Here is a 24,558-nt window from a genome sequence, read left to right on the forward strand (position 1 = left end):
GGGGTGTAGGACTCCACGATTAGGTCCCCCTCTTCCTTCCTCCTGCACCCGGGGCGCCCTCCCCTGGCCCTGGGGTCATGCGGGTCTGGGTGGGGTAAACTCGGCTCAGCCTCGTCACGTCTCTGAGCCTCAGTTTCTCCTCTGTGAGTTGGGAACGTAGACCCCTCGGGCGTGGGGGTCAGCCCCCAGAGGGTGTGAGGACGTGGTGGTGACGGACCTGGGGTGTCTTCGCACACCCGAGGGTCCCCCTTGCACTCTCCTCTTGGGCTCCCAGGCCCGGCCTGGGGAGGGGTCTGCCAGCGTGGGGTCCCAACCAGAATCTCGGGGTGGGACAGCCGTCTGCGCAGGGCGCCCCCACTCGTCCTCAGGCCTCAGAGGCCTCCAGGAAGCTGGGGCAGGCGCCACTGTGACATTTCCTGCCATTAATGGAGCTTAATCTAAACAGGCCCTAATATTTACCTCCAGACGCCTCCGGCCTCAGAGCGTGCCAGACAGCAAGACTGATGAGCCTGTCCTGCTACCCCGGCGCTCCCCTGGGCCGGGGACAGAGGCCCAGCTGTGCACAAGGCAGGAACTGATGGCTGCAGGCCGAGGTTTGGGACGCTCTCGGCTGCCTCGAGCCTCCGTTTCCCCATCTGTGGAATGGGGTGACAATCCCGACCTCCACGGCTTATAGAGAGGTTCAGAGAAAGGGGCAAATTAGCTGCACTTTGCAAGACCACAGGTAGCGTGGAAGTTCCCCCCACCTTTTTCTCTAGAGTGCAGCCTTGGGGGTGCGATAGGACCCTGTGGGTGGTCTGGCTGCCCCGCCCAGGTCCACGCCCTTCCCTCACCACCCCCTCATTCCCCCCGGCACCACGTAGGCAGACTTGAGACCAGGACCCAATTTCTGCAGGGCTGTGTCCCTACCCCAACTCTGCAGCACGCCCCGCCCACAGGTCAGCCGCCTGCACCCACTCCATGCCCCGCCCTCCAGAGCTGCAGGGTCTGGAGGCCCCTAAACCTGACCCATCAGCGATGGTGAGACTGTGAACCCACCACCGCAGCCTTTCACGGGAGCCCCCACCTGGCCGCAGGACGGCGAGTAGAGGGGAGCACGTGGAGGCCCCCACGGGGCTCAGTGCCCCACAGAGCCCCCCGCCTGCCGGCTGAGTTGAGGGCATAAAGGGAATAAACAGGTTTAATTTTGGACGAGGACTTCACTTTAAGGAGACTGTTTACATCAGATATAAATACACATGCCACCCCACGTCACCCGGGTGTTCGGAAAATCTGGGATGGCCGTGGGGAGGGGGATGCAGAGACCGCACGCCTGGGCCCCTGTGGGGCCAGAGCCAGTCTTGGTCTAGCCTCCTGGACTCTGCGAGTGTGGGGGCCCAGCCCCCAGCTCCCCCTACCCTCCAGTTGCAAGGCCAAGAAGAAGAGTGGAGATGGGGGAAATTGAGGCCCATCTAGCGAGGGGTCTGCATAGGGTTCTCAGAGATGTGAGGTGGTTCCCCAATTCCTGCCCTGGCCCCAGAACCCAGGTGGCCACCCTCTCAAGCTTGAATGGCGAAAGTCTCCCCTGGGTGCAGGCGCCCTTTACTCCCTGCTCTCACAGGTTGGATGGTGAGCTTGTAGACATGGGACCAGAAGGCACGGGAGGCAATCCTGGAGTCCAGGTCAGAGGAGGTGATCAGAAGCTCGAGCCAGAGCAATGCTGCCTCCCCAGAGGAGGAGACAGGACGAGCGAGGTGAGAGCTGCCAGTCAGACCCCTCTACCCGGAGGGGAGAGCAAATGGTCCGAGTGGTGTCTTCGCTCTTGGCTTTCTCATCCGTGGGATGGGGCCTCGAGCCCTGACCCCCTCCTGGGGCAGCAGGCAGCGTCTCCGGAGACCCGTCCCGCAGTGGGGGCTTTGGGGAGCCTTGCGTGGTCTCCGTGGAGCAGGCGGGCACGGGGGTGTTGGAGGAGGTGGGACTGGGGCTCAGCTACCACCCGGCCGGTCATTATCCGCGGGGCAGCCCGGCCGGTGGGCGGGAAAGAGCCTCTGCGTGGTCCTCAGAGCTTCGGGCTTCCGCGAACCGGCCCAGCGCTAGGCACCTGGGCAGGACGGGGGCTTCCCCTGCGCTCGCTCATGGACGGCCGCCTCCGAGGGGTGTCTACGCAGATGCCGCCCACGCGCCACTGTGCCCCCTACGCCCCCGCTCCTGTCCTTGTTCTCTTTGCGGGGGAGGGATGGAGGAGGGAAAGGGGGGTGACTTTTTAACCCTCCCTGTACCTAAAAAGTGTCCCTTTTTCTGAGGACGCCCTTCCGGGGACGAATGGTGCAGGCGAGGGGATCCTGGCCGCCCCTCCGAGTCTCGGTGGACACGACGTACGCTCTAGGGACAGCGCTGAGCGCAGCGCACGGGGCCTGGCGCCACCGGTTCACCAAGATAAACCCGGTTTGCCGCCCCCAGCACGCCGAGCCCGTCCCGACCTGCGGCCCCCGGCCAGGTCCTGCCGCCTACGCCTCGGGCCCATTGGCCAGGGCCCGCGGGACGGCGCGGGGGCCGGAGCCCCGGGCGCTCTTGCGCATGCTGACCGCGTCGCGCGCGCCGGGCGCGTACTCGGTCCGGTGCCGGCGGAAGAGGCCGCGGACGGCGGCCTGGAAGCCGCTGGTGACGAAGCAGTAGACGATGGGGTCCATGCAGCTGTTGAGGCTGCTGAGCGTCACGGCCACGTGGTAGACCACGAGGCTGGCGTGGTCGGGCATGTCGGGCCACAGCGCCACGGCCACCTGGCGGGCGTGGAAGGGCGTGAAGCAGACCAGGAAGATGACGAGCACGGTGAGCAGCAGCTGCACGGCGCGCACGCGGCGCCGCCGGCCCTGCAGCAGCAGCCCCGGCCGCGACAGCGCGCACACCATGCGGCCGGTGAACACGCTGATGACCAGCAGCGGCAGCAGGAACTCCAGCACGGTCAGCGCGAACACGCGGCAGCAGGGCCCGCCGCCGGCCGCCACGCCCAGCACGGACAGGGTCACGGCGCCGGACGCCAGCCACACGCAGGCGCACACGGCCCGGGCGCAGGGCGGCTGGCGCCAGCGGCGCGAGCCCTCGGGCTGCACGATGGCCAGGTAGCGGTCCACGCAGATGCAGGTGAGGAAGAGGATGGAGCAGTGCATGTTGAGGAAGTAGCCGAAGACGTGCGGGAAGGCGCAGCGCACGCAGCCGGGCGCGCCGTGGAAGACGGCGAAGCGCGCGGGCAGGGACAGCCCCACCAGCAGGTCGGTCACCGCCAGGTTGATGGTGTAGGTGACCGACGGCGTGGCGGCGCGCGTGCGGCAGCAGAAGACGTACAGCGCCAGCCCGTTGAGCACCAGCCCCGCCAGGAAGATGACGCCGTGCACGGCCATCAGCGCCAGCCACAGCCCGGGGAAGGTGGCGTGGAGCTCCTCGTCCAGCAGGGCGAACAGCTGGAACAGGGGCCTCTCGGGCGCGCTGAGGTTGGCCCAGGCCGCTGCCGTCGCTGTGGCGTTGGGGGGCCCCGCGGGAGCCTCCGAGGGCATGATGGCGGCTGGCGGGCGCCGGCCCGGGGCCTGGGAGGAGAGAGACGGGGTTACGCGGGACTGGGGGGGGGTGTGGTGTCTGAGCCCCTCCTGGAGGCCGGGCTGGGCCGGTTGGCCCATCGAGCACCCCAGGGCGGGCCGGCCCAGCCCAGCCCAGCCCTGGGGAGCCTGCGACACCCCTCTTCCCTGCCCTGGCCCTGGCCCGTGGGGAGCTTGGGCAGAGGCGTCCCCTGATCCCGCGCTCCCTCCAGAGCCATCACTAGGGCTCAGAGGGAGGACAGAGGTGACGGGTGCGGCACCGGTCAGAGCGTTAGGCCAGGTGCGCGGTGCTGGAGCCCAGCGTCCTCTGGGCTGCCTCCCGTGCTCTGCGCGGCCTCGGGCAGGTCACTGAGCCTCTCTGGGCCTCGTGTCCTAACCTACGCGGTTGGGATCCAGGGGCCGCGGGAGGATTAACTGAGCCCGGCAGCGCCTGGCTCACGGGTGGTGCCTAATAAACCAGGATTCTGCTTGGGCAGAGCTCGCCCGTGGCTGCCCCAACCCCCGCCGATGCCCGCCCCGCCCCCACACCCCCACCCCATACCCACGCCTCACAGCCCCTGCCCCCACCCGTCTGTCCTCACCTCCGTGGCTGGCACCAGGTCAGTGGAGGCCTCTGCGAGGGGGCAGGGATGCGGGGCCCAGAATCCGCCTCCCTGGGCGCCCAGTTCCCTCCCCGCACTCAGACGCAAGTGCCCTGTCTTGGAGACTCTCAGTGGGACCAGAGCCTGGAGCCGGGTCCCGGCAGCAGCGGGGCCTGAGTGGGTGTGAGTTAAATAAACCCCGAGCTTCCCGCCTGTCCACGCCTGGTAGCCCAGACCAGCGGCGAGGGGGGGGGCGGGGGGGGCCGGGGCCGGGGGCCGGGGGCTGGGCTGGGCGGCTACTCTGTTTGTGTTCCTGCTGAGCTGTTTAACTTGCCGAGATTTATCTCTTTATTTATAAATGAAGGGTTAAGGGCCCCCCCAGCCCCACCCCTGCTGGGCTGGTCCTCCAAATAAGGGCATTTTTGGCTTTTTCAGGAGAAAGGCTAGGCGTTGGGGAGAAGCAGGGAGGAGGGGCAGGCAAGTGGAAGAGGGGGGCACAATGCGCCCTCCCGCCTCCCGGTGGCCCAGGTAACCGGTGACCCAGGTAACCGGTGTCTGCTGTGAAGAGGCCGACGCTGCCCCCTCCCGTGGCCGGCGGCGTGGCCTCTGCTGTGGCCTGGGACTCTGGGTCTTGCCTGCCAGGGGGAATGGAATGCCCAGCCTGGCAGGGGGCGGGTCCAGCAGAGGGGCCCTCACTAGCTCAGGCTCAGGTCCCAGCCTGGCCCGGAGGGAGGACTGGGCAGAGCAGGCGGCCACCGTCACCCTGAGGCTCAGAAGAGTCACACCTGCCCAAGGTCACCCGGCGAGCCTCTGCCTCTGCATCCCCGAGGCCAGCGGGAGGGGTCAGGAGCAGGCCTGTGCCCATGCCCTCCGGCCACCCCCAGCAATGCGGGCCCAGGCCTTGGCTCACAGGGTCCTCTGGGTGCGCTGCCCACCGCTGGGCACCGCAGCCCCTAACATAGGGCCGATGGAAGCAGCTCAGGGAGTCAGGGCATGTGAGAGACCTACAGGGCAGGGAGCCACCTTCGGTGGGCGTGAGGGGGCGGGGAGGGGAGGCGAAGAGGCTGGGGTACAGGGGCTGGGAACCCCCTCAGGGCGGTGGGCTTCATCCTCTGGTGGGAGGGCTGGGGCACAGAGGGTCCCCTGGAGGGGGAGATGCCTCCCTAACGCTCACCTCCTCTACTATGAAAAAAGCCACGTGTGGCGAGACCCAGGAGGAGAGGCCCCAGGGGCTCGGAGCTGGTCTGGGACTCACGGAGAACAGGTCTGCACTAGGCCGCACCAGCGTCACAATCAGAGACAAATGATAAACATCACCGAATATTTCCTCCGGGAGATAGTCCCAGGGTGAGGCTGGCCCCCTGGGATCCTGCCCTCCCAGGAACGTCCCCAGGGCCAGCCTCCACGCTGGGCCGCCATTCAGCCAAGGTACTGAGGGTCTGCGCCAGGGTTGCCGGGAAGTGGGGTGGGGTTGGGTGCTCAGGGTGCTCAGGTCATCCCACAGGCCAGACAGGTGAGGAGAGAGAGGTCAGCCAAGCACACGCTAATTCTCAGTTCCAAGAATCTGAACCCAGATTCCAAACAAAGCCGAGCTCTGATGTCGGCCACACACGGAGCCACGATCTCTGTAACGTGATGAACCTTCATCTCTGTCACACTGAGCCTTGACCCTGGCCGCAGACTGAGCCCTGATCCTTGCCATGCATTCAGCCCTGACTCGGGCTGCAGACTGAACCCTGACCTTGCTCATACACTGAGCCTCGATCCCTGCCACACTCTGAGCCTTGACCTCGGGTCATATTCTAAGCCCTGCTCCTGGTCTCAGCCCCCGCCGCCCCACCCCGTTACCCCGCCCCGGCATACCCATTCGTCCGCACTGAATTACACAGGGACCGTCTCTGGGGCATCTACTCACGAGCGCCCCTCCTGTTCGAAGGATGAGGAGGTGAAGTGGTGATACTGCAGGCCCCAGCTTGGCCCAGGGGCCCAGGCCTTCCGCGCAGGTGGCCTGCTGATGGCCCTGCCCTCCGCGGGGCAGAGAAGCCGCCATGCTGGGGGTGTCGGGGCTCGGTGGCCCCTTCCCGCCTCTCCCCGCATGGCCTCGTTTCCGCCCTGGCCCTCACCGCCTCGGCTCCCAACCCCCCACCAACCCCGGAGTCTGCTTCGGTCAGGCGCATGCTCTTCCGGGGTCCCCGACGCCTGGGCAGAGCGCGCCCTCACCCTCCACGCTCTCGGCACGCCCCGTCCCTCTGCCGTCCACGCTCCGTGGGAAGGGGCCCAGGGCGGCGTGCGGACGTCACAGGGGTGGCGGGTGCTGTGTGTGTGTGTGGGGGGGGGTTGGACAGTAACGGCGAGCGGCAGCCGCGCGGGCCGGGTCGCTGCGGGCTCCGGTCTCCCCGCCTGCGAAGCGATGCAATGACAGCCCCCTCCTCCTGCAGTCTCCCAGGGGACGCGTGGCCCCGGCCGAAGGGAAGGTCCTGGGGCTTCCCCCTGGGCACGCGCGTGGGGAAGCCGAGGCTCCGGGAGGGACAGGCCAGGGCCTGAACCCGTGTCTGCCTGGGCCGAGCCCGCACTCAGGTGCCTGGTCCCTAAAGGGCAGGCGGGGCACCCCCTCTGCCGGCAGCATGGCGGGGACCCACGCCCCACGTGCCCCTCCCGACTGGCCCCTCAGACGGCCCCCAGACGGCCCCCAGCGGTGAGCAAGCAGAGTCCCCGAGACCCAGGTCCCAGTCTGGCTCTGCTGCTCCATCGGCCGGAGGCCTCGGCCGGGTCAATGGCCTTGTTCTCCTCGCCTTGGGTGGAGGGCGGGAGACTGGGCCAGAATGAGCAGAGGCGGGGCTTAGGGCAAGGGGAGCCCCTTCGGAGAAGGGCGGCGGGCTGCTGGCGGGGGTGCGGTGCGTGGCCAGGCTATGCGACGAGTCTCGGTCCTGGGGGTGCAGCTGCGCGGGAGGGGAGAGGACGGGCCCCGGGGCCGGGCACCCCACTTCTGGGACATCTTTGGCTGCTGTCAGCGTGGCCCGCGTCTCTTGACCTCAGGCATGAACCCTCAACACCGCTCTACAAGGCTCTCCCAGAAAGCGGGGCGGAGGGATCTCGGGGCTGGGGGGCTGGGCCGAGGCCGAGGCCCGAGTTCTCATGGCGAGACCCCCGGGCGGGGCGACCCAGCCTCCCTCCGCCGCTGGTGGGGTGAAGCGGCCCGCTCACTTTCCCAGCCCAGGGCTGGGGCTCCTGCAGAGCTGAACCCCAGGCTCCCCCACCCCCGTGACGCAATGGGACCCGAGGCTATGGTGGTGGGAGCACGGGGATGGGGTGCCTGCTTGCTGCTGCGTGGTGCAGGGTGAGGGGTGCGGTCCCCGGCCCCACGTGCTTGCCCGGAGCCCCGCACCTCAAAGCTTTCTGGAGCTTTGTCTCGCCCCCATTACACCGTGAGCACCTCGAAGGCGAGGCGGGTGAGGTGGGGGGCTGGGTGCACATCTCCACCTGTCCCTCCGGGACCCAGAACAGCCCAGGCAGAGTGGCGCCAGCTTTCCCTTTGGCTGACGAACCCAAGTGAGCCCCGTCAAGGCTTGCGAGGCCCATTTCTCGACCAGCATTCATGCCCTCCCTGCCTGGCCCGGCCCCCGGCAGCCCACACAGCGTCCCAACGCCTGCCTGGAACCGGCTTCCACACGCAGGTCCATCCTCCCAGCGGAGCAGGCCGGCACCTCCTCCGGGAAGCCCACCCGGCCATCCCCTTCCCCTCGCCCTTGCTGCTCATTAATGGTACTTGATTCAAGTCTCAGAGTCTTAGTTCCTTCCCCTGTGCTTCTGGGACTCATGTTTGTTGAGTGAATAACTGAGAAAATCGATGGATGAAATCTGGCAGAGTGGCTGGAGGTGCTGGGGGAGTGAGTGAGAAATGCCAGATGCTCCCCACGGAAGACGGAAGACAAGACGGAAGACGGGTAATGAAAGGACGATGGTGCCGGACGCGCGCGGTTTCCTGGCCCGAACGAGGCCCCGCCCCGGCCTGCCCGCCCGTTCCCGGCCCCCAGGTTGCTCAGCGCAGGACTTCTCTGAGCCTTTGCGAAGCTCTCAAACCCAGGTAACCTTCCCAAAGGGGAAGAATGAGCACCTTGCCCCACGTCGTTTGACCCTGCGGCTCCCCCTCTGCCCAGCCTGACAGCCACACCGACCGGGGGCTGCGCCCCCCTCTCCCGTCACAGCTGGCTGAGTTCTCGCCCTGTGCCCAGCTGTGCGAGGCCAAGAGCCCCAAGTCTCGGGGTGCTGTGACCTGCCCACAGACCCCGAGGGGGCACCCACGCCATGCTGAGCTCCCCTCCTTGTGGGTGGGGGTGTGTCCTGACCTCTCCTTGGCGTACCCCACCATCCCTGCGTACCTGCTGCGGCAGCCCCGCCACCGAGCAAGTGTGGCCCCTGAAGGCTGGCCGCCTCCCACCCTGCCCGTGTGGGACCCGGGATCACAGTGGGGCCTGGCCTCAGCCCTGGGGCACTGGGGCTGCCCAGAGGTGCGGCCCAGGATCCCACATGCCGCCGGCAGCTCCTGCACCGTGGCCGGGAGGCGCAGGCGTGACAGACGGGCCGGGGCTTCCCCTGACCAAGGCGCCCAGAGCACCTGCTGGGGGCCAGGTGCCATGCTGGACACTCTGCAGCTCCGTGTCTCACAGACGAGGACGCGGAGGCTCAGAGAGGTGACGTGCCCCAGGTCACGCAGTGTGAAATCGGAGCTGGGACTCAAAGCCAGGTCCACTGGCTCCCAGGCCCAGGCCGTAGTGGGGCCAGTCAGGCGGGCGGGCATCTCTGGACCTGGGGTTTGTGCATAAGGAGATTCTCAGGCACGGAGTACCCGTGTGTGCCTCTGCCCCTAACAGGGTGACCCTGACAGCCTTCTATGGCCAAAACAGCCATTATCGGGTGGCTGGATCCTTGGAGGATCCCAAGAGGGAACGGGCTGGCCCTGGGTCACCCAGAGGGCCGAGGTGGCACCAGCCAAAGTCCAGGCCTCCATCCTGGCCAGGGACCCCTCCACCCAGCTCAGAGAGCGGGGCCGCCGGTGGGCGTGGGTGGAGAGCCCTCAGGGCACCTGGGCTCCAGCACACCTGACCGCCTCGCATCCCACCGCCTGAGACAAGCACGTCTCTGTGGGAGGGGCAGCCCCAGGTGTCGCAGTACTCGGTGGTCCTGTGGGTGCTCAGATGACCCCCTGCCACCTCGCTTCACCTCACACCTTGTCTTGACCCTGGCGGCTGCTGCAACGCCCCCTCCCTCCCCCCGCCCCGCCTCCCCAGGGCCAGTGGGACGGGGTCCCAGGCTGCACCCTCCTGGCCTCTGCCCGGTCCTCCCTAAAGATCAGACCCTCAGCCTGCTGCCCTCGGTCTTGGCATATGCCATCTCCGCCTGCCACCCGCCGAAGGCCCCTGGCCCCCATGGTCACTGCCCCACACGGCCCTCCCCGAGCCCGCCAGCCTCCGGGTGCCCTGCACTGGGGCAGAGCTGTAGCCACACGCCTCCTGTGCTGTGGCCTCTTCCCGGGCCTCACTGCTCCCCAGATGCCCCTGGGCTGGTGTCGCCAGCCCCACGCTGCCTGCGAGGAGCTGCAGTGTAAGAGGCGGAGAGGGTGGTTGGAGTCACGCGGCTGGCGGTGGGGGAGCTGGGGCTCGAACTGCCCCGCGGCCCCCCGCGGCCCCACGCGATGGAAGTTTGCCTCGGCCTTCTGTGCAGAGAAGGAAGCAGAGGCTCAGGGGCAGCAGCTCGCTGGGGCCTCACAGCGCCTGGCAGGGAGGTGGCCCCTGGGTGACCCTCTGGCTGGGAGTAACCACGGTGGGCAGAAGAACGCGGGGGCTGGCGGCCTGCCGGGGGCTGTGCGTGCACCGCGGCCCCTGCCCGCCCGTTCCCAGCCCTGCCCACGTCCGCACAGCTGCCCCTTCTCCGTCCCGCCCGGCACCCTGGCCCTGGGCCAGTTCCCAGCCCGCCCGCCCCCCTCGGGACCGTGCTCCTTCTCACAGGGCGGTTACGGCCAGCGAGAGCCAGGCGGGGGCAGTGCCGGATACAAGGTGCACGCCGGGAGTGGGCCGGTGGGCCTGGGCCTCAGTTTCCCCATGCCTAAAAGGGTGGGCGCAGAGGGCCTGAGCTGTGGAACAGTGGGGCGGGCCCTCCGCAGCGCCCCACGCGTGCTGAGCCTGTCCCCGTGAACCCGTCCACCCCCAGCCCTGCCCCAGCCTGGGGGACTGTGGTGACCCGGATCTCGGAGCTCCTCAGATGCCTCTGGGGTCCCCCACCCTAGCGCCTTGACGGGTGGGGAAAGCCAGGCCCAGCTTTGGGCACCCAGCAACCGATCAGTGCTAGCGCTGAATGAATGAATGAATGAATGAATGGAAGTCAGAGAAAGGGGCTGGGGGTCCCGCAGCACAGGCAGGGCCCCGGGGCAGGGGGGATGCCCCCCAAGCCCTTGGGAGCGCTCCCTCCCCGCTCGTGCCCCAGCCCGGCCAGCCCTCAGCGCCCTCCCCGGGGGCTCATTTCCCTTCTCTACAGTGGCATCCTGCAGGCCAGGACCTCGAGTGGGCAGTTTCCCCGGCCCCTCTCCCCCTCCCGCTGCGGGCCTGGCACGGGAGGACGCCGGCGCTGGCCAGTTTGGGAGGCCTGGCCAGCCGCGGGGACTCACCGCGCTTCGCCTGCCGGGTGGCTGGAGACCGAGCAGGCGCTGCCTGGGCCGCCAGCAGCTCCGTGGCCACCGTCAGGCTGCCCCCGACGCTCCTTCCTGGGGCCTGACGTCAGGCCGGCGCCCTGGGCTCCTTTTGGGCAAAGGCAGCAGAGGTGGGGGTGGGGTGGGGGCGGGGCGGGGGCGGGGCGGCCCGTTTCTCCCCTACTCTCCCCCACGGGCCCCTGGAGGAGCTTGGGTCCCTGGCCCTGAGGGGAGGAGCTTAGGGGCCGCAGAGCCCACAGCCTGGACTGGCAGAGGAGGAAACTGAGGCACGAGGGGTGGGCCCAAACCGCATCACGGGGGGGGGGGCGGCGAGGGGGAGGGAGGAGCAGGGAAGGGAGGCTCCGGCCTGGCTCTCTGTCCCCCAGTGCCGGGAGAGCGTGGCCGGTGCTCGCGTGTGTGCTGAGGGAGGTGGGGGTCACGCAGACGCAGGTTTCTGCCTGCGACAGACGCTTCCGGTCTGGGCTGCCTCTGCGCTCGGCGGCTGCCCCCGGCTCCCACGCCGCTGGCCGCCTCTGCACGGACATGCCGTGTGCGCCCCGTGCAGGATCTGGGCCTCCGTCTGCGCCCCCTCATGTGTGTCCCTAGCATGGGTGTGGCGTCGCAGGGGCCCACGCACGCCCGAGTGCGTCTGTGGGTCTGGCACCAGCCGGGGACCGTGCATGACCTGGTGTGACCTCCGTGAGTGCCAGCATCTCCGTGGGGACACATGGGGTCAGGTGCCTGGGGAAAACCTGGCCTTGACAGGCCTGGTCCGGGCTGGCGCTGGGAGGGGCAGCCTGGCCGGACGGGCGCGTGGGCCGCGGTGGGTGCAGGCTGTCGGCCGCCCCGGTGGGCCGGGTTTTGGGTCTGAGTGCGGGAGGCTGGGCTGGGGCTCGGGGGCTCAGGGTTGGGCCCTCTGCCAGAGCGACTCCCCAGTGTTCTGTCCCTGGGCTCCTGCCCACACACACGCTTTAACCCTCCAGCACCCCGACCACTAAGCGCCTATGGAGCTGGCCGTGCCGGGCACTGGGGACATGGGGACAGCTGGCCTCCGAGGTCGCAGTCTGGCCGGTGAGGGGCTCGGTAGCAGGGCCACCAGCAGGCGGAGGCCTGTGTGGAAGGGTGTCGTCACAGAGTGGGGCAGAGGCAGGAGTGAGGGGAGGTGGGCAGCCTGGGTGGGCAGAGAGGCCATCGGACACCGGCCACCGCACGCCGGGGTCCCCAGGAGTCGAGGGCAGGGGTGAGCGGTGAGGCTGGGAGTGCGCAGGAGACGTCACATCGGGTCTCGGTTGCCCCTGAGGGCAGCGGGACGGTGGACTTGGCCTCAAGGGCGCCGAGGAGCTGGTCCTTGGAGCGGCTCCCCTGCCCCCGAGTCTGCCCGCTCACACGGGGCTGAGCCCACAGCCTGCCCTTTTCTCCTTAGCCCACTGTCGTGTCTATCTCAGAAGGGGAGACTGAGGCCCAGAGAGGCGCAGGAGCCTCTGGGCCACGTGGGCCCTGCCCCAGGCCGGCACTGGCCCCCGGCTGGCAAGGGGCACCCGGGGTCTTGCTGGGGTGGGGGGCGTGGCTTCTGCGTTGGCCGCGTTGTGGGCGGGGGTGGGAGGGCCGAGTAGTGGAGGCTCAGATTTTATGAGCTGGAGACAGCTGCTGAGACACAGGCAGGGCCGGCCAGGCCGCGTGCCCCCCGCTGAGGGCCCCCGTGGGGGTCCAGGCAGGCTGGCTCCCCGACGCATCTTGGGGGGCTTCTCCAGAGGAACAAGTGCCACACGCTGCCTGGGGAGCCGGGTGGCAGCCTGGGTGGGCTCCAGGCCCCCGCCCCTGGGGAAGTCCTCCGTAGGACCCAGGGGTGGGGGTGGGGGAGGTGCTGGAGCCCAGAAGGCTGAAGACAAGGACATGGGGACAATGTCACCTTTATCCCCTCCGCAGCCTGGGTCCGGCCAGGCCGCCTGGGGTGGGGCCAGAGGTCCGATGGTGGCTGGGTCAGGGGCCCAGCCTGGCGGAGACCCCTCCCTGAGCCCACAGAAGCCCCCGCCCGCATGGCGGGAACTGCGGCCCTCTCGCCAGGACTCGCGGGGGAACGGAGGCGGCCATCCTGAGGATGGAGCCACGAATGGCAGCACAGCAGCCGTGTGGGGCTGGCCGGGTCCTGCACGCTCCCGGTGCCTGCGGCTCCAGCCCCCGCCCGCCCCGAGCCGACGGCGTCTCGGTGCCCCTGGGGGCCGTAAGCGGCTCCGGGCCGCAGGCCACGTGCCCTGCTGCTGGCCCAGGGTGCGGCCCGCTGAGGGGGCGCGGGGTGCAGGCCGGGTCATCGGGAGGGCGCAGCCCACTGGGAGGGGTACGGGGAGCCCCCAGCCCCGGGGTGATCCAGGGAACACAGGTGGCAGCTGGGGCTGGGTGGTGAGGGGGCCCCTTGGGGCCCTTCTGAGGGGCCGATGGCCTCGTGCCCCCTCTGCATTCCCAGCCCCCTGGCAGGGCCCCGGCTCACGAGGGGGCGGGCCTGGCTGGGCTGGGCAGGGGGGCCTTTCTCTGTCCCAGGGAAGAGGCGACCCCGTGTCTGGGAATGCTGGCCCCCTGCCCCCCCCCCCCCCCGACTCACGTGCACGGAGGCCAGGCCTCTCCTTGCGGGAAGTGCGAGCACTTCGTGTCTGTGGGACACACGCGTGCACACACGCCCCTCGCCGGCCCCCCGGCTCGGCCACAGTGCGGGGAGGCGCAGTCCCACGCTGGACGAGCTCACGCTACGGCGCTAACTCTCCCGTGCCAAGCACCCCGGCCCTCTCTGTCACCGGCCCCGCCAGCCCCACAGATTCGTGCCTGGTTCTGCCTGGCTTGACTTCGGACCGCCCCCTTCTCCCCTCCCCTCCCCCCCACCACAAGTTGGCCCTACTTGGGGCGAGTAAACCGAGGCCGGGAGCGAGGCTCGGCTCTCCCTCGGCCCCTCATCTGTGACTGGGTAGGCACATCCTCCCTGGGTCCCCGAGCCCACCCAGGGCTCGCCCGGGAGACACCGGGTGAGCGGCGAGTTTCCCCTGTCTCCTCCTGGGCTCACAGAGCGTCAGGATGCGGACCGGGGAGCTCTGCGGCCTGGCCGTGGGTGCCCCCACCACCTTGGCACCCCCCACACCCAGGGCTGAGCAGGGCCTGCTGGGGCGCCTTGGCCACCAGGGAGGGGTGAAAGGAGGCGTGGGCCTTTTCCTCCCCTCCCCCGCAGTGTCCCCGGGTCACCTGGCCAGGCCGAGGGGGGCTCTGGCAGGGCCAGAGCAGGTGCCGTGCGAGCCCCGAGGCGCGTCGGCTGACGGCGTGCGGTGCGGGCCCAGCTTCTCCCCCGAGTCCATCACACAAAACAGACTCCCTCAGCGGAGCTGCCTCCTGGTCACGACCTGTGCTTCAAGAACGCTGGTACAGGGGTCAGTCACCCAGCTGCCATTCGCTGAGCACTTCTGGTGTCCCCAAACAACTCTCGGTGGGGGCACCCTCCTTCCCATCTTTGTCTGACAGAAGAGGAATGGGAGCCCAGAGAGGCGAAGCTGCCTGCCCGAGGTCACGAGGTCACGCAGCCGGGAAGGGGCGGGACTGGGGCTTGGGCCCCGGCTGCTCGGCCCGGCCCAGCCCGCAAAGCCCTGGAATTGGCCAGCTGGGCCAGCCTGCTTTCTCTCCGGAAGCTTCGGGGACCCATCCCCCGGGCGCGGTAGACAGGACCCCACACCCTGGGAACCCCCATGCCCAGGGCGGAGAGTGCTGGGTCTCTCCTAGGTCCAGGCCTCTGTTTTGGGGCAGCTGACGGCCCAAGTCCGGGAGGCCAAGGCCAGCCACCAAAAGCTGCCCGGGGCCAGGCTGGGCCGTGGCGCCCTGGCAGAGCCAGACCGGCCCACCCAGGCCAAGAGCCGGCCACGTCCCCCGCAGGGCCCTGGGGCCCGCTTACTATTTTAGACCGCCCCGTGGGACCGGAAAGGCCGCCTCCGTCTGTCTGCGCGGCGGGCCTCCCCGGGCCCTGGATGCCCGGCCCTGCTGGCCTCGCCGCCTGGCCGGCCCCGGAGCGGGAGCGGGGACGGCGGGGGCAGCGTCCGCGTGGGACACACAGCAGCTGCGTTCTCTGCACGACCCCGTCCACCTCCGCTCACGGGAAGCAGCGAGCTCCCCGTCCCTGAGCGAGTCCCAGCGGGCATGTCCGAGGGCTGCGGTGTGGACGTCAGCCCTGAGGGGAGGGAGGACGGACGACCTCCGCGGGGGGTCCCGGAGACCCCAGGCTTCAACCGTTGCTGGCTCTGTCTGAGATGCCGAGTCCGAACTTCTCCGATACTGTCCCTTCTAAGAGCCCGGGCTCCAAGGCTCCGGCAGGGACCCGCCCTGGGCATCCGGGCCGCGGCCACTGCCCCGAGGCAGACACGCGTCCGAGGCCTTCGCCCTCTGTCTCGGGGGAGGCCACGCTCCTTCCCGCCTCCACGCCTTCGCCCCAACTGTCCGTTCCACCTGCAACGCCCTCCCACTCCTTTCCAGGTCCCAGTCCGCCCTGACGCCACCTCTCCCATGAAGCCTGCCGTGACTGGCTTCTCTTGGCCCTGAGTTCCGAAGGTGGTTCGGGCCTGGATCCGGGTCTGGATTTCCTGGGGCCAGGTTTGTCTCTAATGGGAGGTTCAGCTCGTCGTGGGGGGGGTCAGAACTTGGCTTGTTTCTCCCTCTTTGATGCTTAGCATACACGAGGGTATACAGTAGGAGCTCAGTACGTGCAATGCCCACTCGCTTCAAAAACGGGCAGGCAGTGCAGGGCTCCAGGCCGGCAGGGCCCCACTGCAGGCAGCTGGACGCCTTCCCGCCTTCCGGGCTGCCCCAGGAGCCTTCGGGGGGCGCAGGCCCCTCGAACGAATTACGATCCTTCCCAGTGTCCACCCGCCTTCCTTCTGGCTGTAGCTCTGACTTATTCCTGGCCGCTCACCCCACCCTCTCCTCTGAGGGGCCGGGTGGCACCCCTTGGCGGGGGAAGGGGTGGGCGGCGTGGGTCTCACTGTAGATGTCACCCTTCCTGTTAAGGACGAGGAAACGCAGGCCCAGAGGGAGCAGGGACCTCGGCCGCCTGGCTAGTGGGGGGCCTGCTTCCTGCTTACGAGACGTGTCAGGACAGAGGCCAGACCTGGAAGGTGTTTAGATGGGCGGGAGGGGCTGGGAGCAGGTGGAAGCTTGGGGGAGAAGGGAAAGAGCCAGAGAGGGGGTCAAGGCCTGTCTTCGGGCTGTCAGGGACGGCCAGCAACCTGCTTCCCAGGCCTGCTGGGCGACCTCGGGCAAGACAGTGGAGGGAGCGAGGTCGGGCTGCACGTCCGCTGGGCCCTGCTCTCCCTCGAATGAGCCGGACTCCGGGCTCTGGCCCCTCCCTTGCCTGCTCTCAGGAAATAAGCCGTGTGCCCACACCGGGTGCCTGTCCTGGACTCTGCACTTCAGGCCGTGGGGGATGCGAGTCCTCGGTCTGGCAGGGGAATCGGTCAACAGATTCACAGGTGGAAATGGACATGATGGTGATGATGGTGATGATGGTGGTGATGGTGATGATGATGGTGGTGGTGATGGTGATGGTGGTGATGGTGGTGATGGTGGTGGTGGTGGTGATGGTGATGGTGGTGATGATGATGATGGTGATGGTGGTGATGATGGTGGTGGTGATGGTGATGATGATGGTGATGGTGGTGATGATGGTGGTGGTGATGGTGATGGTGATGGTGATGGCGGTGATGGTGGTGGTGATGGTGATGGTGATGGTGATGGCGGTGATGGTGGTGGTGATGGTGATGGTGATGGTGATGGTGATGGCGGTGATGATGGTGATGATGGTGATGATGATGGTGGTGATGATGATGATGGTGATGGTGGTGATGATGATGGTGGTGGTGATGGTGATGGTGGTGATGATGGTGGTGATGATGATGGTGATGATGGTGATGGTGATGGTGGTGAGGATGGTGATGATGGTGATGGTGATGGTGGTGAGGATGGTGATGATGGTGATGATGGTGATGATGATGATGGTGATGGTGGTGATGGTGATGATGGTGATGATGGTGATGATGATGACGGTGATGGTGATGGTGATGATGGCGATGATGATGATGGCGTTAAGTGATCAGTAACAGTGATCGTAGCAACAGTGGCTGGCTCTTGCTGGGCCTCAGATGAAGTGATGGCGGCCTTTTGGGATGACAGGTTTGGATTCTAACCCTGGCCCTACTGGGTCTCCTACTCGAGGCCAGCCGCTTAGCCTCCCGCGCCTCGGTTTCTGCATCTGCACGATGAGGAGAGCCGTGCTCGGCGCGGCAGCGGAGAGGAAACGAGGCAACACACGTGTTTCAGGGCCCACGCGTGGCCGTGCGGGGTTGAACGTGTGGGTGTGCAAAGGGTCACCCGGGAGCTTTGGAAGTGCAGATGCCCAGGCCAGGCCCTGGGGAGGCCAGTCTAAGTGGTCGGGGCGGAAGCCTGGGTGCCAGCACTTGACAAAGCTCCCGGCGACGCCGACATGCAGCCAGGGCGACTGTCGCGGGGCTGACCTGGGGTCCTGTTAGCACACTGAGATGCGGGTCGGAGCAGACACTGGGCTATCAGCCCGCTTAGCTCCCCGTTCCCAGCCTAGACCCCGGCAAAGGCTCAGTCACTGCCCGAGGTCAGTCTTAGGCGCCCAGCATACTCTTCCCTCCACCCTTCCAAGAACGAAAGGACTCGGCTTCGTCCAAGGCCTCGTAGGTAGATAATTATTTTTTCCCCTCCATAAATCAAATCTTGTTTAAATCCCACCTTAATCCTGGCAGCCAGAGCCCCCGCCGCCGGCCGGCCTGCTCCTCGTCTCCGGCACGCAGACTTGTTTAGGGCGGCTGACACTCCTGCCGCCGCGGCTGTTTACACTGGGGCCGTCAGTGGAAACTCCAGGTGCTGGGGCAGGCCTGGGTTTGCTCCGGCTGGCTGGAGAGAGGGTGGGGACCGCAGGCGGTGTCTGGGGCAGCCCTGTCCCTGTCCCTGTTTCTCAGGCGAGTCCTCGGAGGCCCAGAAGTCACCTAGCAGGCCGGGGACAGACCAGAGACTTCCAGGTTTCTGCCCCCACAAAGAAGGAACCCTGGAAGCCTTCTTGGAGTAGGTGACATCTGAATTGGTTGTCTGTGAAGACGGAGGAGAAGCAAACTGATGGGCAGTGAAGGGCGTTAGCAGCAGGGAGAACAGCCTGGGCAGTGGCAGTCGGAGCTGCCCAGGCGCCGGGGCTCTGGCGGGCCGTGCTGCCCCCTGGTGGCCACTGCTCACAGGTGCCGAAGTTCTTTTGGTTTCTGAGTCTCCTGGGTGGACGGACACCTCGGCTCAATTCCCTGAGTGCCTAGGCTGTGGACGCAGGAGACCCCACGCCCACGGAAACTGTGGTCCTGAGGGAGGTCTCTGAACATCAGGACCCTGCAGCACAAAGCCCATGATGTCAGTCCAAGAGGGTCCAACCTTTGGCCCCCAACACCGGCAGGAGAGCCTGTCTCTACACTCGGCCCATTCTGTCTGCCCAGCAACCAAGGCCCAGGGTGGACTAAATGGAGAGCCGCCTGGGTACAGTCCGCGGCCACGAAGCTGCCATTGCATCGCTCACAGACACGCATGCATGCGTAGGAGGAGGGCAGAGGGCAGGGCCCGGAGGCTTCCTGGAGGAGGGGAGGTGGGCGGGGTTCGGGGGCGAGGGGCCCAGGGGCCTGGGGGAAGGGAGCTGGGAGTGACAGGTTCGGTCCTGCAGGAAGACCACCAGCTCTGTCTCAGCGAGCTCGCGCCCAAGGCTTGGAAGGGAAGGGTGGGGGTCTGCCTCCCGCCGCCCCGCCCTCCCGCCCCGCGGGTCGGGGAACGCACCTTGCTTGGCCTCGCCGCCCCTCGCCGAGCCCCCGCAGGTCCCATCCCTGCCCCTCCGCTCTCCCTCTTAGTCCCCGGGAGACCCGCAGGGCGGGGCACGGCCCCACACCCGGACCGCCCGGTACTGACATTGGGGTTCCCGGTGCTGTCCTCCCAGATCACAGGCAGGTCCCTGAATTGGGAGACGGGGAGGGGGCAGAGAGGCGGGAAGGGGACTGTGGGGAGGACAGACGAGGCGGTCAGGAGGCCTGAGAAGGCCCTTGCTTCCCACCCGCAGCCGGCCCTGCCCACGGGCACCACACGGGGGCGCCCACGCAGCACGCCGACACCGGGTCCCTGGCCAGCGCCCGGCGGTGCCGCCCCAAGCCTTCTGGCCCCACCGGTGCCATCACAGTGGGCCTCTGACTCTGCCGCAGCGTCCCAGGCGGAGGGCACCGGTCGCTGGCCCCTGACGGCCACCCGCCCTCCCCACGCTGGCTCGGGCTGGCCTGTGGGACCCGTGGAAATGCTGAGAGGACCGTGCGTGACTCCTGAGGCTCGATCACGAATGCGTTCCCGCTCCCGCCTTGGCCTCTGGTCCGCTTGACCTGGGGAGGTCAGGCTATGAGCTGCGAGGTCAGCCAAGCAGCCCCGTGGGGGTCTGCTCAGGGGGCGGGACGGGACCGGCTGGGACACTGAGCCAGCTTGGAAGCAGGTGCCCCCGGCCCAGGAGGCCTTTGGATGGCCCGCCCCGGCCACGGCTGCATTCGGGAGGCGGAATGCCAGCAGAACCCCGACCCTTGGACCCCGAGAGGCGGGACGAATACTCATCGCTGTTCTCAGCTGCTACGTTTGAGGCGACTTGTTTCACGGCATAAATAACCAACGCACAGCTGAGGCACGATAAGGTTTTTCATCACTGAAGTGACCCACTTGCGTTACCGCGAATTTGGGGATGAGGCTGAGCGCTCACCCTCCCAGCCCCCGTGCCCCCAGGTCCCGCGCCTCCGGGTCCGGCTCCCTCTCTCTCTGTGGCATCTGGCTGCCCGTTCGGCTCCCCGAGGGCAGAGGCCGAGGCGGGGCCTTGGGTACGGGCGGCCTAGTTGGGGCGGTCCGGGGCACCGGGCGGGCCAGACGGCCAGCACGCGGCAGTATCCTGGGTCTCTCCGTGTGTCCATTTCCGGCCAGTGTTCCCGGGGTGGTCTGTCTGCAGACGGGGGGCTGGGTGTGAACCCCCCGGCGGGGGCCGTCCTGGGCTGGGCGGCGGGGAGGGAGGGACGCTGTTGGGGTGAAGGGGGTCCGGGCACGCTCAGAACAAGCCGCTGAGCTGCAGCTGGGATGGGGAGAGCAGGGGGGTGACGCGGCCCCCAGGGCACCCCTCCTCGCAGCGACCCTGGGTCCTGACGTAGACCCGGAACCCGGCTCCCGTGCGGACCCGACTTCTCTCTGAACGGCTGCTCTTTCCTCGCTCGAGTTTGCCGCCCCGCCCCCACCCCGGCTCCTGGACGACTCCGGAATGTTCCCCGTGCCCGGCACTGACAGGCACGGTCACCCCTGGTCCTCTCCACAGCCCTCCGAGGCGGAGCTGTCGCTGTGAGCCCACTTACAGACGGGGAAACTGAGGCGAGGCGAGGTTAAAGCATGCAGCCCCATGTCGGGGCTCAGAGCTGCTGCTGGCCGGCCACTGCCCGGGGCTGGCTCTGGGCCTGGCGGGGGCCTCCTTGGTGGCCCTCTCCTGCGCCAGGCCAGGCCCGGGGCCAGGGGCCGCCTGCTAGGAAATCTGCTTAGCACCGACGTCCTCTTTGTCCTCCATGGAGCTAATCGGCTAATCCCGCTGGCCCAGTGCTCGCTGCCTGTCTGGATCACGAACCCACCTCCTCCCGAGCGCCCCCTCCCCAGCTGGGGCCCTCCACTGGCCATGGGTCTGGGGGTGGTGGCCAGGCCCAGTGGTGGGGTGGGCGGGGACTGTCCCTGGTCCCAGGGAGGACTTGGGTGTCTGGAACTCGCCGTCACCTCCGTGGCCGCCTTCTGAGCCGACTGCTCCTGCTGTGAAATCAGATCCCTCCAGGCCCCTCCTCCCCCGCCACCCACCTGACGCAGTGGTCAGCGGTCCGGCCCATTCCACTCCCGCGGTGGTCAGTGGTTCCAGCCGTGGTCTCCCTAGACCCGGGTTCGAATCCCACCTCTGCCTTACCCCAGCTTGTTTCCAAAGCTGCAGGGCGGGGGGGCTGCTGCTCCTCGGCTGGGCTTGGCGTGGACTTGGCAGCAGGTGGCCGGGGTCCGGCGGTGTCTGGGCTGAGTTGCTGGACTGTGCCCCTTCGCGCCTTCCACAGATGCCAGGGACAGGAGGACGAGAGGGACCCCAGCCGGGAGCCGGGCGGCCGGGCAGCGTTCCTGCTGGTGAACGGCAGGCGGGCCCAGCCGGGCTGAGGGGAAGGGCCCACTTCCTGCACACTGACCGCTCTGCTGCCGGACCCCCCGCCTGGCCTGGGGCCTGTGTCCTCCCCTGCCCAGGCCTCTGCTGGGGGCCCAGGGAGCAGGAGGGTGCAGCTGGGACGCACATCCCCTGAGGGGCCTCGCGAGGCCTCCGTGGTGCGCACGCCTGGACACGAGGTGGCTGCGGGGCCTCCCTCCGTGGACGTGGGCCGGGCGGCTGAAGGGAGTTTAGGGGAGACGTGTCCCCAGCAGACTTGAGCCCCGCCCTGCTCCTGTGCCGCGAACCCATCCTCCGTCTTGGACCTCCTGGGCCGCCACCTCCATTACACACCTGCTGCGTGCCCAGCACCAGCTCAGCCGAGCCCGGGGTGGGATGAGCTCAGGGACGTGGGGACACAGGACCCTGGAAGGTCAGTGCGCACTGGGTGGGGCCAGCGCCGTGGCCGGGGCGGAGGGGCTGCGGCCAGCGGGCGAGGGGCCGGGTCAGGTCCGCGGCCGTCCGCCAGGACAGCGCTCCAGGGGCTTGGAGCTCTCTGAGGTACGCACGCATGCATCCCCCAGGAGGTTCTGGCGTCCTCATGCAGTGACCCATGGAACGTTCCGGAGCGGGGCAGTGAGGGGGAGCAGCACCTGGGGCGTGGGCCTGGAAGCCAGGGCATCGGGAGGAAGGGCCCCACTGCGCGGCCCACGTGCTGGTGTGGGCCCCCAAGCCCAGGGCCGGGCTGGGCGCCGCTGTGCGCCACCTCGGGCTGGCGCCCGGGCTGCCCAGGGCACGCTGAGCGGACCGCAGATCGGCTTCCGGCAAGCTCTCTGCTCAGGGTCTCAGTTTCCCCTTCCGCAGACGGGACCTTAGACCTGCTGTCTCGAGCTCCTCCATCCCCCAGCCCCTCCCGGGAGCTGAAGGAGACTGTTCCCACGCCCTCGCCTGCCAGAGACCCCGAAGCCAGGCTGGCCCAGCTGGAGGAGGCGGGCTGGCGGGGAGGCGGCCCTGCCCCGTCCCCTTCCCGTGGGACCGGTGCTCCCGGCCACTCTCCTGGCCCCGCGGCCCCTTCTGTGACTCAGGCTTCCTGGAAGAGCCACGGAGGGTGCAGAGGCCTCGCTGCCACCCCACTCAGGGCGCCTCCGCCCCCCGCCTCCCTGCCCCCCCGCCTCCCGTCAGCTACACGCGGTGGGCTTCGACCCCTTGTCCACACAGCCCCAGCCCCCCGGAGGGCCCCCTCCCGCCGGAAGCCCCCTCCCCATCATCTGCTTGTGCCGGGACAGCTGCCCCTCCCTCCCCCCTCCGGCCAGGCCCGGCCAAAGCAAACATGGTCCCTTCATCCCCTGGTCGGGTCAGCTGCCGAGCATCCTCTGGGCTTCATCGCTCCCTGGCCAGCTGCCTGGGGGCCGATCTGCTGGGAATCGCCGAGCGGAACTCAGTGGGTGCCCGGGGCTCCCCACAGTGACCTCTCTCTCCCCTCCACATGTCCCGAGGGAGCCCAGAGGCAGTGCCCCAGCTCTGCTGAGCCTCTCCGAGTGACCCCGGGCCTGTCTTTCCTGGGCCTCAGCTCTGCTGTCTGGGGAACGGGGACCTCGGACAGACCGCGACCCCCACAGCAGGTGGTGAACCCCACCGCAGGTGGTCGGGGCAGGACGCAGCCAGCCGCTGGACCCAGACGCCCGCCCCGGCCCTGCCTCTGCCGCACGAGCTGGTCACGGCAGCGTTGCCGTTTTTGCCGTTGGAGGCCTGCACCCTCGGGGAGCGCTGCCTATGGGTGACAGGCCCGGGAAATGCGCGGCCGCGGGGGGCCCCGGGCCCCGGACGCGTCCTTGGTCTCAGGGGGCAGGCAGCGCCCACGCTCCGCTCTGCGTCTCACGTGAAGTCTCCCCAACACCCTCCGTGGCCCTCCTCCTGACCCCACCCGAGGGCCAGGGGATCTGGAGGGACCTTGGTTCACCTGTCAGTGCCTGGGTGGCGGACTCTCACGAACAGAGCCGTGGACCGTCGGGGATGGGCGTCTCGGTGCCCGTGTGAGCTTTACCGGTCCTGCGGGTGGACCCTCGGGCTGCGGTGCGAGGGCTGACCCCAGCAGTCCCGGGTCCCCCGGCGCCTCCGTCTTGGCTCCTGTGGACCGGGGTGGGGCTGCAGCTAGCGCTCGGTCTCACTTCTGCGTCCCGTGCCCCTTGAGGAGCCGCCCAGACCTGTACTGGCCTCTGAGGGGGGTGGGAGGAGGCAGAGAAGTGAGGTCCTTGCCGCGAGAGGGACCCATGGGTGAAGAGGACTTGTGTTGCCTTCCTGGCGTGTGCCTCCCCAAGGCCGGGTTGGTGGTGCGGCAGGGAGTCAGGGTGGGCTTCTGGGAAGAGGCAGACGCCGGCCTGGGCTTGAGGGATGCGGGCATCACGGTAGCTGGAGGGACAGTCCCCAGGAAGGGGGAGCTGGGTGCAGACGGGCGCCCCAGGGCTCGGGTCTGAGCTGACGGTGCTGCCGAGGCGGCGCTGTCGTGAGCCCACCCCGGGGGGCCGAGGAGTCCACCCCGGAGCCCGATCCGGCCTCTATCCAGCCTCACGGCAGCCGAGTGGCCGCGGCCGTCGCTGCCCCTGCGCCCCGGGCGGGGGGCTGGGTCGGAGGTCCAGGCCGCGCGGCCCTCGCCACACCCCCGTTCACGTTAGTGGAGGGCGCCTCCAGCTGTGCGTGCGGGGCGGCGGGGAGCGAGCCTGACTCAGCACGGCCACCGCCCGCCCCGCCCGGGACACCCTCTGCTCCCGGCCTCGGTTTCCCCACCAGTGACGTGGGCCGAGCGGGCGGCGTGTCCAGAGGCCGGTCAGGGAACGGGCGTCTGGCGGGGTCACCCGCCTGTGCCTCGGGTCCCCCCCTGCAAGGGGGGGCGGGAGGCCCTGTTCTGGGGACGTTGGGAGGCACGGGAGGGGGCGGCAGGTCCAGGTGTCCCGGGACCCGCAGTGGGGGCTCCGCAGACCGGCGACACAGCCCTCCTGCCCCCACCTCCCCGCCCCGGCCCGGGCCGCAGGGCTGTTCCCACGGCCGACCGCAGGGCATCTGGAGGCCTTGTTTACCCCTCCCTTGGCCTCCCTGGCAGGAAGTCACTGGAAGGGCTGTCCCCAGAGGCTTTCAGGCCTGCAAAGACAGCCAGCAGCTGGGGGTCCCCGGGTAGGGCAGAGCGTTGGGGGCAGGGCGGGGAGCCGGAGGACAGAGTGGGTGGAGCTGGGCGCTCTGGGGCCCGCGTGGCTGGACTGCACATTGAGCCATGGGGTCGTCTGTGCGCCCGTCAGCCGCCCCCCAGCACACGGGCCCCAGGTGACGCCCTTGGACATGGAAGAGGCCACTGCAGCCCCAGCCCGGGGTGGTCTATGCCGTGTGAGGGCAGGTGCCGGGAGGCGAGGTCTGGGGGCGGAGTGCTGGCAGTGGGGGTGGCCGCGGCCCTGCCGACCCCTTTCTGTCCACCTCAGCCACCCCGCTCCCAGC

At 68.5% G+C, this 24,558-nt stretch overlaps 4 protein-coding genes across 5 annotated transcripts; all 4 read right to left on the bottom strand.

Annotated features, from left to right (window-relative positions):
* Positions 1-1,162: 1,162 nt before the first annotated feature.
* Positions 1,163-10,917, bottom strand: GPR20 (G protein-coupled receptor 20). 2 transcript variants are annotated; one of them, XM_036233102.1, is made up of 2 exons: positions 10,812-10,917; positions 1,163-3,560 (listed from the first exon to the last, which is right to left on the bottom strand). In XM_036233102.1, the coding sequence occupies exon 2, from the start codon at positions 3,528-3,530 to the stop codon at positions 2,487-2,489; it is 1,044 nt and encodes a 347-aa protein (XP_036088995.1). In that variant the 5' UTR covers positions 3,531-3,560; positions 10,812-10,917; the 3' UTR covers positions 1,163-2,486. The 2 variants fall into 2 exon arrangements, with proteins under 2 accessions (XP_036088995.1, XP_036088996.1); XM_036233103.1 differs by lacking the exon at positions 10,812-10,917 and adding an exon at positions 4,151-4,227.
* A 1,351-nt stretch (positions 10,918-12,268) lies between these two features.
* On the bottom strand, positions 12,269-13,141 carry LOC118611959 (proline-rich protein HaeIII subfamily 1-like). Its single transcript, XM_036232735.1, has one exon. It carries the CDS (start codon positions 13,139-13,141, stop codon positions 12,269-12,271), a length of 873 nt encoding a protein of 290 aa, XP_036088628.1.
* Positions 13,142-15,971: 2,830 nt separating this feature from the next.
* Positions 15,972-16,859, bottom strand: LOC118611960 (vegetative cell wall protein gp1-like; the record flags this gene model as incomplete). The annotated part of the gene is made up of 1 exon (XM_036232736.1): positions 15,972-16,859. A coding segment is annotated over one exon (888 nt), but the record flags the coding sequence as incomplete, so codon positions are not given.
* A 2,609-nt stretch (positions 16,860-19,468) lies between these two features.
* On the bottom strand, positions 19,469-21,648 carry LOC107507848 (translation initiation factor IF-2-like). The gene is made up of 3 exons (XM_036232737.1): positions 21,521-21,648; positions 20,857-21,416; positions 19,469-19,869 (listed from the first exon to the last, which is right to left on the bottom strand). Exons 1-3 carry the CDS (start codon positions 21,646-21,648, stop codon positions 19,601-19,603), a joined length of 957 nt encoding a protein of 318 aa, XP_036088630.1. The 3' UTR covers positions 19,469-19,600.
* Positions 21,649-24,558: the final 2,910 nt, after the last annotated feature.

The sequence above is a fragment of the Rousettus aegyptiacus genome, unplaced genomic scaffold, assembly GCF_014176215.1.
Source record: "Rousettus aegyptiacus isolate mRouAeg1 unplaced genomic scaffold, mRouAeg1.p scaffold_m13_p_15, whole genome shotgun sequence".
Lineage (NCBI taxonomy): Eukaryota > Metazoa > Chordata > Mammalia > Chiroptera > Pteropodidae > Rousettus > Rousettus aegyptiacus.